We start from the raw sequence: 12585 nt of genomic DNA on the forward strand, positions 1-12585 counted from the left end.
ACCTTCTGAAGGCGAACTGTTCCACTGATTAATTGTTCTCACTGTCAGGGAAATTTCTCCTTCGTTCTAGGTTGCTTCTCTCTTTGATAACTTTTCCAACCTCTTTGACAAGTTACTTGTCCTGCCCTCTGGTGCTTTGGAGAATAGTTTAACCCCTCTCCTCTTCTTTGTGGCAGCCCCTAAGATATTAGAGCACTGGTATCATGTCAGCCGTAGTCCTAAGCTAGACATACCCAATTCCTGGAACTATTCTTCATATGTTTCAGCCTCCAATCCTCTAATCATCTTTGTTGTTCTTCTCTGCATTTTTTCTAGAGTCCCAACATCTTCTTTTATATCATCATATCATTACATTACATTACATCCAAACTGGGTGCAATATTCCAAGTATGGACTTACCAAAGCAGTATAAAGCAGTGCTAACACTTCACGTGACCTTGCTACAAACCCTCTGTTGTGACAATCTAGGAGTGCATTGATATTTTTGGAAGCTGCAGCACACTGCTGGCTCGTACTTAAGTGGTTGTCTACTAGGACTCCTAGATCCCTCTCACAGTTACTACTGTTGAGCCAGGTACCTTCTATTCTATTCCATTCCATTCCGTTCCACTCCACACCACACCACACACCAGTCCAGTCCAGTCCACTCTTACTTCTATTCTACTCTACTCCAGTCTATTATTATTTCTATTCTATTCTATTCTACACAGTTTTTTTCTCCTAAGTGTAAAACCTTATTTTTCTTGCTACTGAATTGCATTTTGTTGGATAGGACCCAGTGTTCAAGCCTTGTCCTTTCTGGATCTTAAACTATTTTGAGGCTATTCCCCTATATTTAATGAGTTTCTCTTTTACGCCCTCATCTAAATCATTTATGAAGATGTTGAAGAAAGAATCCTGGGAGTCTTGTTTTGTCTGTTTATTTGTGCAGTTTGCTTGTTTTGTTTGTTTTATCTGTTTGTTTATGCAGTTTGCCTGAGATTTATATATTTATATATAAAATTTATTGACTGCCTGTCTTACCACAGGATAATTCCGGGTGGCTTAAAATCATAAAAGATAAACACATACACCCAACTAAAAACATAAATTAAGTAAATAAATTAAGAGGCTAGATGGAGTTAAAATCTGCCTGGGTAAAGACTGAGATTCAATCATTATTCTCTGTGTATATTGTCGTGTGTGTCAACCTTGGGCACTTTAAGAGGTGTGGACTTCAACTCCCAGAATCCTTCAGGCAGCTCTCTGTCTGAGGAATTCTGGGAGATGAAGTCCGCACATCTTTAAGTGCCCAAGGTTGACAAATACCGGTTTAACAGTTGTCAAGAGCTCTTGGTTGGGCAAACTATTACTGGTGGTAGACCTGAAAGTTCTGAGATTGAAGAAAAAAGTGTTTTAAAGCCTTTTGGGGAGGATAGGGGCAAACATGCTATTATATTTCCCAGGCATTTATTCATGAACCAGTTGAATTAATGTCTTCGAGCTGCAGCAAATTCTCCATTTAATGGCTGTTTTTTTTCCTTTTAACTTCTGGTCAGACTGTTCCTTTTAGTGGTCCAATTTATGGTGGCCTGAAAGATGGGATGACCATAATAGTCACTGGAAGTGTTTTAAAGTCCTGCAGAAGGTGAGTCATTCAGGTGAAGGAGAAAAGAAGTGTATGGGAAGTTCCACCAAATCTTTTCAAAATATCTGGACAGCCATGGAACTAGTGAAGCCTTTTAACTGTCTCTGAACAAAGTGGACCTTTCAGTCCATATTGTATAACCATCATCTATCACCTGGGCATTGATGGGAATAAATTCTGAAACAAAATGATGCCTTTCCAATAGATTTGAAGTTTTGCAAATAAGTACAAAGAAATTGCTGGTCAGTTTGAACTTCACTCATGTTGCTTTATGATACAAACACTTCTTAAACAAACCCGTTCCCAACACATTCATATTGTAAAACAGGATTGGGGAACCATGACTCTGGACAACTCCTCATTCTTCCTCAGAAGCTGGCTGGAGGCAGGATGAACTCATTCCTGGCACATCAGGAACTGGGTTGATGAATGACTCTGAACTGCCAGCTGAAAGAGATTTGCAGAGGGCTTTGGATGGGGACAGTTTGCAGATCAGTGAAGAGGAGGAGGAACTACCTTCTGTGATGGATCCAAGAGTACACAGGGCAGAGAAAAGGCAAGAGCAAAGGAGATTACCAGACTACTCGGGAGAAGGCTCCAAAAGAAAGCTATTTATCGCAGCAGGCAGAGGGAGGCGTTGCTGGGAACAACTGGCTGTGTGTTTTTTCATACTTCCTGCTGGACTTGCTGCCTTGGAAACTGTAGTTCTCTTGCCAAGTGAACTCTCCTGGATGTACTTTCATTTTAGCCTGGTGGATTTAAATTTGTTTGGTGGACTTACTTGGAGCAATTTTCCATGGTTTTATGGATTTGCCTTGTGGACTAATCTTGGCCTGCTTATGGCTGGCTTTATTTGGGACAGTTTTGAGGCTCAAAGTTTTCACTCAAAGGGAACTGCTGAGGGACATTAATAAACTCTCTAAAACACACATGTGTGAGTGAGTGGGGCAGCACAGGCCCTTTTATAACTTGTGTACATGGACAGCTCAGGAATTCTGGGAGTTGAAGTCCACAAGTCACAAAAGGGCCATGGTTCCACCCCCCAGTTGTAAAGTATACAACTGTATAGTTCTGTGCAGAATAAAACTGGATGTCTTTCAACTAAATCTGTTTGAAAATCCTAAAAATTAAATAAGGGGCATGTTTCCTACGCACACAGTGGAAATACAGATAGTTCTCAACTTACAGCAGTAATGGAAGCTTGTCTTTCTGATGTTGTAGAAAAGGACAGCCATGTGACCAACTCAATTTTACGATTTTTTTGCAGCCGTCATTAAGCAAACCAATCATTCACTATAGGCTGATTTAGCCAAAAACTGGAAGTAAGTGTGGTTTTCAGCAAAAATGTCATCAAACATGGTCATGTGACCACTGCAAGCAGCTAGTTGCCAAGTGCCCCAAATGCACTCATGGGGTCTGGCAACTCTTGAAGCTTTGGAATCGGATTGTAAGTAGCCCTGTGGAGCTCCACTGTAACTTCAAACAATTGCTAAGAAGCTGGTTATAAGTTGAGGATTATCTGTATGAAGGGTACCACACTCTGAAATGTCGGCACTCATTTTTGTGGGTATGTATTGCAAAATAAGAACAGAAATGGAATGGAATGGAACAAAATGGAACAGAACAGAACAAAAGAGAATTCTTTATCGGCCAAGTGTGATTGGACATACTAGGAATTTTATCTCCCGTGCATAAACTCTCAGTGTACATACAAGCAAAAGTGATAAATCATGATCATAATCATAAAATACAATTATCATAAATCATAAGATACAACATTCAGTGATAGTCATAGGATACTAAATAAGCAATCAATATAAATCATAATACTAAATAAAAACAAGCAACATAAATCATAAATACAAACAACAAAGTAATAATCATAAGAAGCTAAGGAAATAGGTAATAGGGAAGATGAGAAGGATACAGTAATAGTAATACAGCCCGACTAGGTAGTTTGACATCCCAGGGGCAGAAGACAGGGTTACGGAAATTAGGTGTTTAGCAGTGTGATAACATGTAGGGGGAAAAACTATCTTTGTCTCCAGTTGTTGTGCCCTGTAGTGGTGTCCTGAGGGGAGCAGTTGAAACAGTTTATGTCTAGGATGCAAGGGGTCTGTAGATATTTTCATAGCCCTCTTACTAGCGTAAGAGGGTCCTCAATGGAAGGCAGGCTGGTTGCAATTGTTTTTACTGCAGTCCTATCTATCCGTTGAAGTCTGTGCCTGTCCTGTTTGGTTGCTGTGCCAAACCACAGAGTTATAGAGGTGCAGGTGACAGACTCAATAATTCCTCTGTAGAACTGAATCAGTAGCTCCTTGGGCAGTCTGAGCTTTCTGAGTTGGCGCAGGAAGAACATTCTTTGTTGTGCTTTTTTTGATGACATTTTTTATGTTAGGTGTCCATTTTAAGTCTTTTGATATTATAGAACCTAGAAACTCGGCCTCTACTGTTGAAACTGTTCTGTCTAATATTTTAAGAGGTCGTAGAATAGGTGGGATTTGTTATGACCCAGGTGGCCAAGGCAAGGCAGGCCCTTAGAGAGTCCTTTATTGTCCTCACAAAGTGTTCAACAAACGGTCCTCCAACGGCTAGTAAGGCTCCATCCTTAGCTCCCTCGAAGGCAGCCACCCTCAGTACCCTCAAATGACAGCCCGCATATTATCAGGAAAGTCCATATGGCAAAGTCCAGGCATAAGACAAACGGCAGTCCTCGGGGCAAGGACAAGGCGCAAGGCAAAGGCAGCTTTGAAGGCAAAGCAAAGCAAAGGGCAAAAGCCATCCACAAGGCAAGGGCAAAACACAAGGCAGGCCTCAAAGCAAGGCAAAAAGGCCAGAGTCAAAGCCGGGGGGAGTGTGATCCAAAACAAACAATTGTCCCTGGCAAAGACTAGCTCCCCACGGCTTCTTCCTCAGTCACTCCACTCCAGGTGTTCACCGTGAGAAGGGGCGAGGCGACCCTCTCCCAAGCAGCCCTTCTCAGCCTACACTCCGCTCTCCTTGTCCTTAGATCAAGTGGAGGAGGCAGCTGTTCCTCATCAGAGAAGATCCGCTGCCTATCAGCACCACTGCCTGTCAGCAGCCGCTCCTCCCTCGCATCCGTGAAGCCAGGCAGCTCCCCATATAGTCGACTACCTTCCCCACTGCCTGAGGGGCCTGGGGCAGATTATCTTCAGCCCCTGGCCTCTCCAAACATGCCAAGGGAGTTGTGCCATCCCCATCAGACAATCCCGGTTCCAACTCCTCTGATCCGGGTCCCAACGGGGCCACGACAGGATTCTCCTAAAATCTACTATCATCTCTACAGTTTTGAGTGTGTTTTGTTTAAGTCTGTTCCAAAAACACAGATTAAAACACAGGTTAGCCTTTCAAGCCTGCCGTGGCAGTGTTTCCTTTTTTAATTTTTTAAATTTAATTTTATTTTATAACATTTAAAGATTCCATTTTTAGTTAAACAGTGTGTTGTCTGGGTACAAATATTTTTAGGAAATAATAATCAAAATGTTTGCAACAATATTCATTACCTTGGTTTTAGTTCTATAATAATATAATAATAACAACCACCACCACAACAATAATAATAGTTGCTTATCCATTTTAACTCTTTTACAGTTTTGAGTGTGTTCAGTTCAAGACTGTTCTGAAAACCCAGATTAAATTTAGCCTTTCAAGCCTGCAGTGGCAGTGTTTCCTTTTTAAAAAAAATATTTTTTTTTAAATAACATACAAAGATTCCATTTTTAGTTAAACAGTGTATTGCCTGGGTACAAATATTTCTAGGAAATAATAATCAAAATGTTTACAACACTATTCATTACATTGGTTTTAGTTCTATAATAATAATAATAACAACAACAATAATAATAGTTGCATATCCATTTTAACTCTTTTACAGTTTTGAGTATGTTCAGTTCAAGACTGTCCCAAAAACTCAAATTAAATTTAGCATTTCAAGCCTGCAGTGGCAATGTTTCCTAACTTAGGAAACTTTCAGATACTGGCTGGGGGATTATGGGAGTTGAAATTCATACATCTTGGACAAGGTTGCGAAACATTCGTATTGTGCAACACGTGAATAAAAATAGGATTTGTAAGTGGTTTGCCAGGGTCATCTTTCTTCAATTTACCTTAATACCGCATGGTCCTCATCCAGATGGGTAGGGGCGGGGATTGGACTAGATGACCTACAAGGTCCCTTCCAATTCTGTTAATCTGTAAATTTCTCTTGCTCTCTCTGCAGATTCCAGGTTGACTTTCAATGTGGCAATTGTGAAATGCCTAAATCAGATGTTGCTTTCCATTTCAACGTCCGTTTTGATGAGAACTGTATTGTATGCAATTCACACGAAAAGGGGAACTGGCAGCAAGAAGAAAGAAAATATGATATGGTTTTCCGCAAAGGGCATCCTTTTGAGATCCGGTTTCTTGTGAACATCTCTTCCTTTGTGGTATGAAGACGATAAGTCCTCTTTGTGGGTTATAATCACCATCTTTTTTAAAAAAAAAATACATTAGATTTGGTTATTGATTTTTGCCTTGTAGCAATGGAAAAGCATTTTTCAAAATGTGTGAAATATAAAATATCACAAAACATCTCTTGCTGAGCGCAAAACTGCTCAAATGCAGAGTGGGCCCAATCAATGCCCACATAAACTGGTGGAGTTTAAGCACACTTTCTTTTGATCATGTCTTTATTATTTATCAGTTTAGAAGCCGTGTCCTTCACAGAGCAACTCATCGAGTCTCTTACCCACTTTGGGTGCTCCTTACAGTCTCCCAATGGAGCCTGTCCATTATAGTCATCAGTTGTGACCGTCACAATGTAGGTCATCACATGATTGGACCTGTTTTTGATGTCTTTTTTGCAAGGTTCATTGAGTGAGCCCATTCTTTACTATGGGCCATTTTTGCCGAAAATTGGGATTAAATGCTGATTTTCTACAAAAACAATGTAAATTGCAGTCACATGATAGAGAGTCTTTGCAAATGGCCTTAAATGCAGACTGGCTGCCAAGTTCCCAAAACACAATTGGGAGAGAGGGGTAGCTCTTGTAACTTCACAACAAGGTTGTAAGTGCGGTTTGGATAATCTGTCACTAAGTGTTTGGTTGTAAGGCAAGCAGCACCAGTAATCTCAACTTGGTTTAAATGTTTTATAGGAATCTAGTCCTTATCATTTCTAAAACATGGTTTGTGACTTCCCAGTTGGCCTTATTCTTAACCTACTAACTGGGGTTAGCTTGTTAGGTGAGTTCAACCATTGTTTTGCTTCCTTCTCTGTTGTCCCAAAGCTACTTTTTCCAGAAGACAACTGGACTTCCTGCATTTTTTTCTTTGAAAACATTTTGCTGGGGAGAGGGCGGAACTGGCGTCACGGTGGTACAACGCGCGATCTTGAGGCTCCAAGATTGCTGTCAATATCTCCGCTGTTAGACGGTCCCACCGGACCTAAACCATCCCGTAGAGACGGTGACAGAGAAGGGCACATCCTGTCGATCCCAGGGACACTGCAAAGTCCCTGGTAGATCCAGGAGAAGCCCTTTTTGCCGATGGTGGAGAGGCAGCCATTCAAGCTGCTTGAAGCTGGGACAGCTCCGGAATGGAAGAGATCTGGAAAGAAAGTGTGTCAGTTTGGTGAGATGAATTTCTACTTACTATTTTTTGCAGAGAACACCCTAAAAGACTTAAAGTGAAATTAAAAGTGAAGATAAAAGAGGTAAAGCAGCGAGATTAAGCCAAGATTAAACTGAAGGGTTTTTTCCCCCCTTTTTATTGAAACTTGGAATTTGGCAAAAGCTTCTCAATTTTAAATTGGACTGGTCTCCTTTTCTATTTTTTTATTTTTTAAATAATTTCTTTGAAAGTCTCTTTTGATTAAGATTCTTTTTTTTTAGCTTTTTCATTTGAGCTTTACTTTTCTTCTTTTTTTCTAAAGACTTTACTTTTTTTTTAATCTATTCCTGGCTTTGGATATATGAGGGGAAGTGAAAATGAAGGGAAATAAGTAACACTGCCATCTAGAGACTTGGATACATTGTTTTCTTTTCTTTCCTACTTGTTTATGCATTGGTGTTACATTCAAGGACTCTGAGCTATTTACTGAAAAGATAGTGGGATCATTGGGATGAGCACAGTAGATTGTTTATACAAGTGGTCTTCTGTGAAACTATTGACAGCTGGAGTTGAGTTGAAGTTGAAAGAAAGAAGATTGAAGTGACCTTGGAAAGTCTGATTTGATTTACTAAAGAGCCTTGGACATTTAGTGGCAGTGGTTCGCTTTCTGTCAGAACTGTTCGTTATCCTTTTTTTTTTTAACTTCCCCTCCAGCTGGATTTTTATGTTTGGACTTTAGCTTTTTGATCCAGGAACTAGAGTATATCCCCCCCTTTTTTTTCTTTTGCTTTATCTTTTTTATTAAGGGAAATACATAGACTTCTATTTTTTTTAAAAAAAATCTTTTCTCTTTAAATTCTTTTACTTTTTCACCTGGAATAATGACAGAAATCCTGGCAGAAGCGTTAGAGAGAAGATGATGGATGGAATGGATGAAGTGTTCTGTGTCTATATGAGAAATAAATTACCAAGAGAAGTTCATATCAAATTTACTAAGAAAACTATCAAAACACAGATACTGCAGGTAGAAAGAAAACATTAAAGTACAAAGAAATTGTGGTACTGAAACAAGTACCGAGAAGAGTGAGAAAGATGAGAAGAGAATACTTATTTCTGACTAAAGAGTTGCTCAAAAGAGGAGTAAATTACAGATGGTTGATACCAGAAGGTCTCATGTTCACCTGGCAGGAACAAAGACACAGAATTGACACAGTTGAAAAAGCTGAGCTATTCTATCTAGAATATTTTAGAGGAAAGGAAGAAGATACAAGAAGAGTCGTTAATCGAATTTCAAGAGGAGTGTATACCAGCAATTGAAAAAGAAAAAGAAGAAGGTGCAGTAAGTGGTGTACCCAGAGAGCAACAAGAACCAAGGTCTACTAGAGCAACAAATCCTTATAAAGTCTAAAATGGATGAAAGAAAATTTATTATGATGAATATAAATGGACTCAATTTAACTACTAATAGAAGAAAAGTATTCCATAAACTAGAAAAATTAAAGTTTGATATAATCTGCCTACAAGAAGTACATATTAAAAAACAACATGAATATATACTGAAACAAAAAAAATTAGGGAAATTATTCACATCATTGATACAATGTAAAAAAAGAGGTGTAGTCTTATATATTAGAGATACAATTCCTGTAGAACAAATTTATACAGATGATGATGGAAGGATTTTGATGGTGGAAATAATGGACAATAATGTCCATTATTAACTTTTAATAGCAATTTATGCTCCAAATGATAACCAGGAAGAATTCTACAGGAAATTACCCATGAAAGTAATTGAACTGGACTATGTTAATATTTATATAATGGGAGATTTTAATGGAATAATTAATGATCAATTGGATTATAAAACACAGAAAATTAGAAAGCAAATTAGAAAGACATTGCCAAAATCCTTTTTTTGAATGATAGAGGAAATAAACTTAAAAGATGCATGGTGAGAGACAAATGTGGAAAATAAACAATATACTTTTTCTTCAAATAGACATGCATCATGGTCTATGTTAGGAATGATGGTCACCTAACAGTTGGGTTGGCAATATATAAACCAGGATAGTCATTTAATACTCTTGTATCTTTAAGAGAATGTTGTAATTGTGATTGGCTGAGGTTCCTCCAATGGCCATAAGATGGAGCCAGAAACTTGGTTTCTTCTTTTTGCATTTCCTTTGCTTTCCTTTTGCCTTTTGCCTGATCGTCATTCTGCTTGAATTGCTGTGAGTCTTGCAACTATTCACAAACTCCGTTTATTGAACTTTGTCTATGATACTGGTAAAGAAAAGGACTTCATTTTGGGATTATCCCTGGACTGATTATTTTGAATACTAACTGCTTTAACTGTGTATGATTTGGACTGTTTGTTGGACTTTGTTTACCCGTTTACAGGAAGTAAAACTTACATTTTACTATTCAGTGTATCTGTGTGCTGGTTGTGTGTTATTCATCACCACTCTCACTATGTTTCCCTGAGTGCACTCATTCTCCTAACGGGGGAATACCTCAACAGTCTAGAATGGATATGATATGGATGTCAACAGAATTATTTTTCAACATAGAAGAAATTGAAATAAAAACAAGTACTTGGGCAGACCATAATCCAATGACAGTTACATGGAAAGGACAAAAGAGGAGATCTAGATGGACTTTAAATAATATGATAGGAAAGCAAAAAGGAAAAAGACTTTAAAAACAGAAAATTGAGAGAGAATTGGTTTTCTTTTTTAAAGAAAATAAAAAAGAGGTTACATCTTTACAGAATCTCTGGGACATGATGAATGCCTACACAAGAAGTTTGATAATAGAATATACAAGAAAAAGAAATATAAAACAGAAAAAAAACTTTCAAAATACTGGAAGACAACTATAAGAGACTGGAAAAAGAGTTACAGAAATTTCCACCAAAAAAAGACATTAAAATTAAAATGGACATAACTAAACATAAAATGGCATTAATGGAAAAAGAGGAATTAGCACAAAAAATTAAAAATGCTAAACAGAATTATTTTGAAGATGCAAACAAACCAGGCAGATGGTTAGCCTATAAATTGAGAAAGGAAAGAGAATCAAGAAGGATAAGTCAACTAACAGATGAAGAAGGATATGTCTGCTATGGAAATAAATTATACAAGATTATTATGGAAAATTGTATCATCAAGAGAATATTCAAGAAGAAAGAATTAAGCAATATCTACAGGAAGCGAATTTACCCCAGATACCCAAAGACATTGAATCAATGTTAGAAGGGAACATAACGATGATGGAATTAACAGAAGCTTTTAAAAAAACAAAACATTGGAAAAGCACCAGGTCCAGATAGATTGCCAGTGGAATGTTATAAGACATTTCAGGAAATGCTGAATCTTCAATTACTAGAAGTTATGAATGAAGTTATGTCAAAGAAGAGAATACCCAAAACATGGTCAGAAGCATACAGTACACTTGTACCGAAGGAAGATACACACCCACAGCAAGTTAAAAACTATAAACCTATATCCCTATTAAATTCAGACTATAAAATCTTTGCTTCAATCTTGGCAGAAAGACTGAAAAGATATTTAAATAACTTTATTCATGCTGATCAAAATGGATTTCTGCCAAAGAGAAAAATTAAAGATAATATGAGAATAATTCTGGATACTTTGGAATATTATGAGGCACATCCTGAAAAGCAAATGGCTTTGATGTTTTTAGATGCACAAAAAGCCTTTGACAATGTGAGTTGGCAATTTATGTTATTGCAACTGGAACAAATGGGCTTTGGTAAAAAAATTATTCAAGCCATAGAAACGATATATTATAAGCAAACTGCAAAGGTTATGATAAATGGAGAGTTAACAGATTCTGTAGATATAAGAAAAGGGACTAGACAAGGTTGTCCACTGTCGCCTCTGTTGTTTGTGTTAACATTAGAAGTGCTGAATAGGAACATTAGAGAAGAAAAATAAATAAAAGGAATGAAAATTAAAAAGGAAGAATATAAATTGCAAGCTTTTGCAGATGACCTGGTATTTATATTACAGGATCCACTGGAAACAGCACCTAAATTAATAGAAAAGATAGAAGAGTATGGAAAAGTAGCAGGTTTGAAAATAAATAAAGATAAAACAAAGATATTAACAAAGAACATATTAGCAAGATGAAAGAAAGAGTTGGAGGAAGTCTTGGAAATCCAGGTCACGAATAAGGTTAAGTATTTAGGGGTATATATAACAGCAAGATGTAGTACACTGAAAGAGGATAACTATCCTAAACTCAAACAACAGATTGCAACAGACTTGACAAAATGGAAAAATTTACAATTATCATCGATTGGGAGAATATCTACAGTTAAGATGAATGTATTGCCTAGAATCTCATATTTATTCCAGACAATTCCAATTAGACTAGGGAAAGAGTTCTTTGAAGATTTAAACAAAATAGTGTTAAAATACATTTGGCAGGGAAAGAAAGCGAGAATAAAACTTAAACTGTTACAAGATGCAAGAATAAGAGGAGGGTTTGCTTTGCCCAATTGGAAATTATATTATCAGGTGACAAACTTGATGTGGGTAAAGGAATGGATAACATTAAGGAACAGTAGATTATCTGGCATTGAGATTCGAGCCTGCATTATTGAGCGACGTTGAGAGGAGTCTGGGGGAGGAGGAGGAGGAGTTGACTCTGAGAGATGAGCCTAATTTATTAGAAGTTTCAGAGGCGTCTTCCTCTTCTGGAACTCCCTCCCTGATTGCACCTCAGGTGTTAACTGTTAATCAGGAAAGTGTCCCAGAGGCTTCAAGTGATGATGAAACTGCTGGATGCTGGCTTAATGCTAGGACTAGGAGAAGATTGAGACGTCAGTCACAATTAGAAAAGAGACGTCAAGCCAAGGATTAATTAAAGAGACTGACACGCCCTTCAGGGGATATATAAGGAGCGTGTTAACGCCCCTCCCCGCTTGAAGCAAAGTGTATTTTGGTGTGAAAGAATTGCTATGGCTGCGGCGCCGTGATTTATGGACAGTTCAGACTTGCCAGACGGATTCCAGGAAGACTTCCAAGGACTGTGAAAACAGAAGCAGTTAACTCTTTTGGGTCTGGTTTTGTTTGCCTGAATATTTGAACTTTGGATTCTCACCTGTGGATACAGGCGAGACAGAACATATAAGCATTTGTTAGATTGACAATTTGAGAACCTTTACAACTTGTGAGTAAGGACTATGAAAGGATAGCACAAAAGATTTGTAACCAACTGACACACTGTATGTATATAATTGAAAGATGGTTTTATGTTTTTATCCGTATATGTTTGTCTTAAAAAATAAAAAAAATAACACAAAAAAAGGAAAACAT

General features: G+C 37.8%; 1 protein-coding gene across 2 annotated transcripts in view; it reads left to right on the forward strand.

The window, feature by feature from the left end:
• The window catches only part of LOC113422019 (galectin-9B), a 33071-nt gene that overhangs the window by 7465 nt on the left and 13021 nt on the right, over positions 1 to 12585 (forward strand). For both annotated transcript variants that reach the window (XM_087957156.1, XM_087957165.1), the window contains exons 2-3: positions 1539 to 1627; positions 5868 to 6075. In XM_087957156.1, coding sequence (XP_087813282.1) covers positions 1539 to 1627; positions 5868 to 6075 — 297 coding nt within the window. The remainder of the gene's footprint in view (positions 1 to 1538; positions 1628 to 5867; positions 6076 to 12585) is intronic.

The sequence above is a fragment of the Notechis scutatus genome, chromosome 1 (genome assembly GCF_049901735.1).
Source record: "Notechis scutatus isolate UNSWTSFEM ecotype Mainland chromosome 1, rNotScu1.2, whole genome shotgun sequence".
Classification (NCBI taxonomy): Eukaryota; Metazoa; Chordata; class Lepidosauria; order Squamata; family Elapidae; genus Notechis; species Notechis scutatus.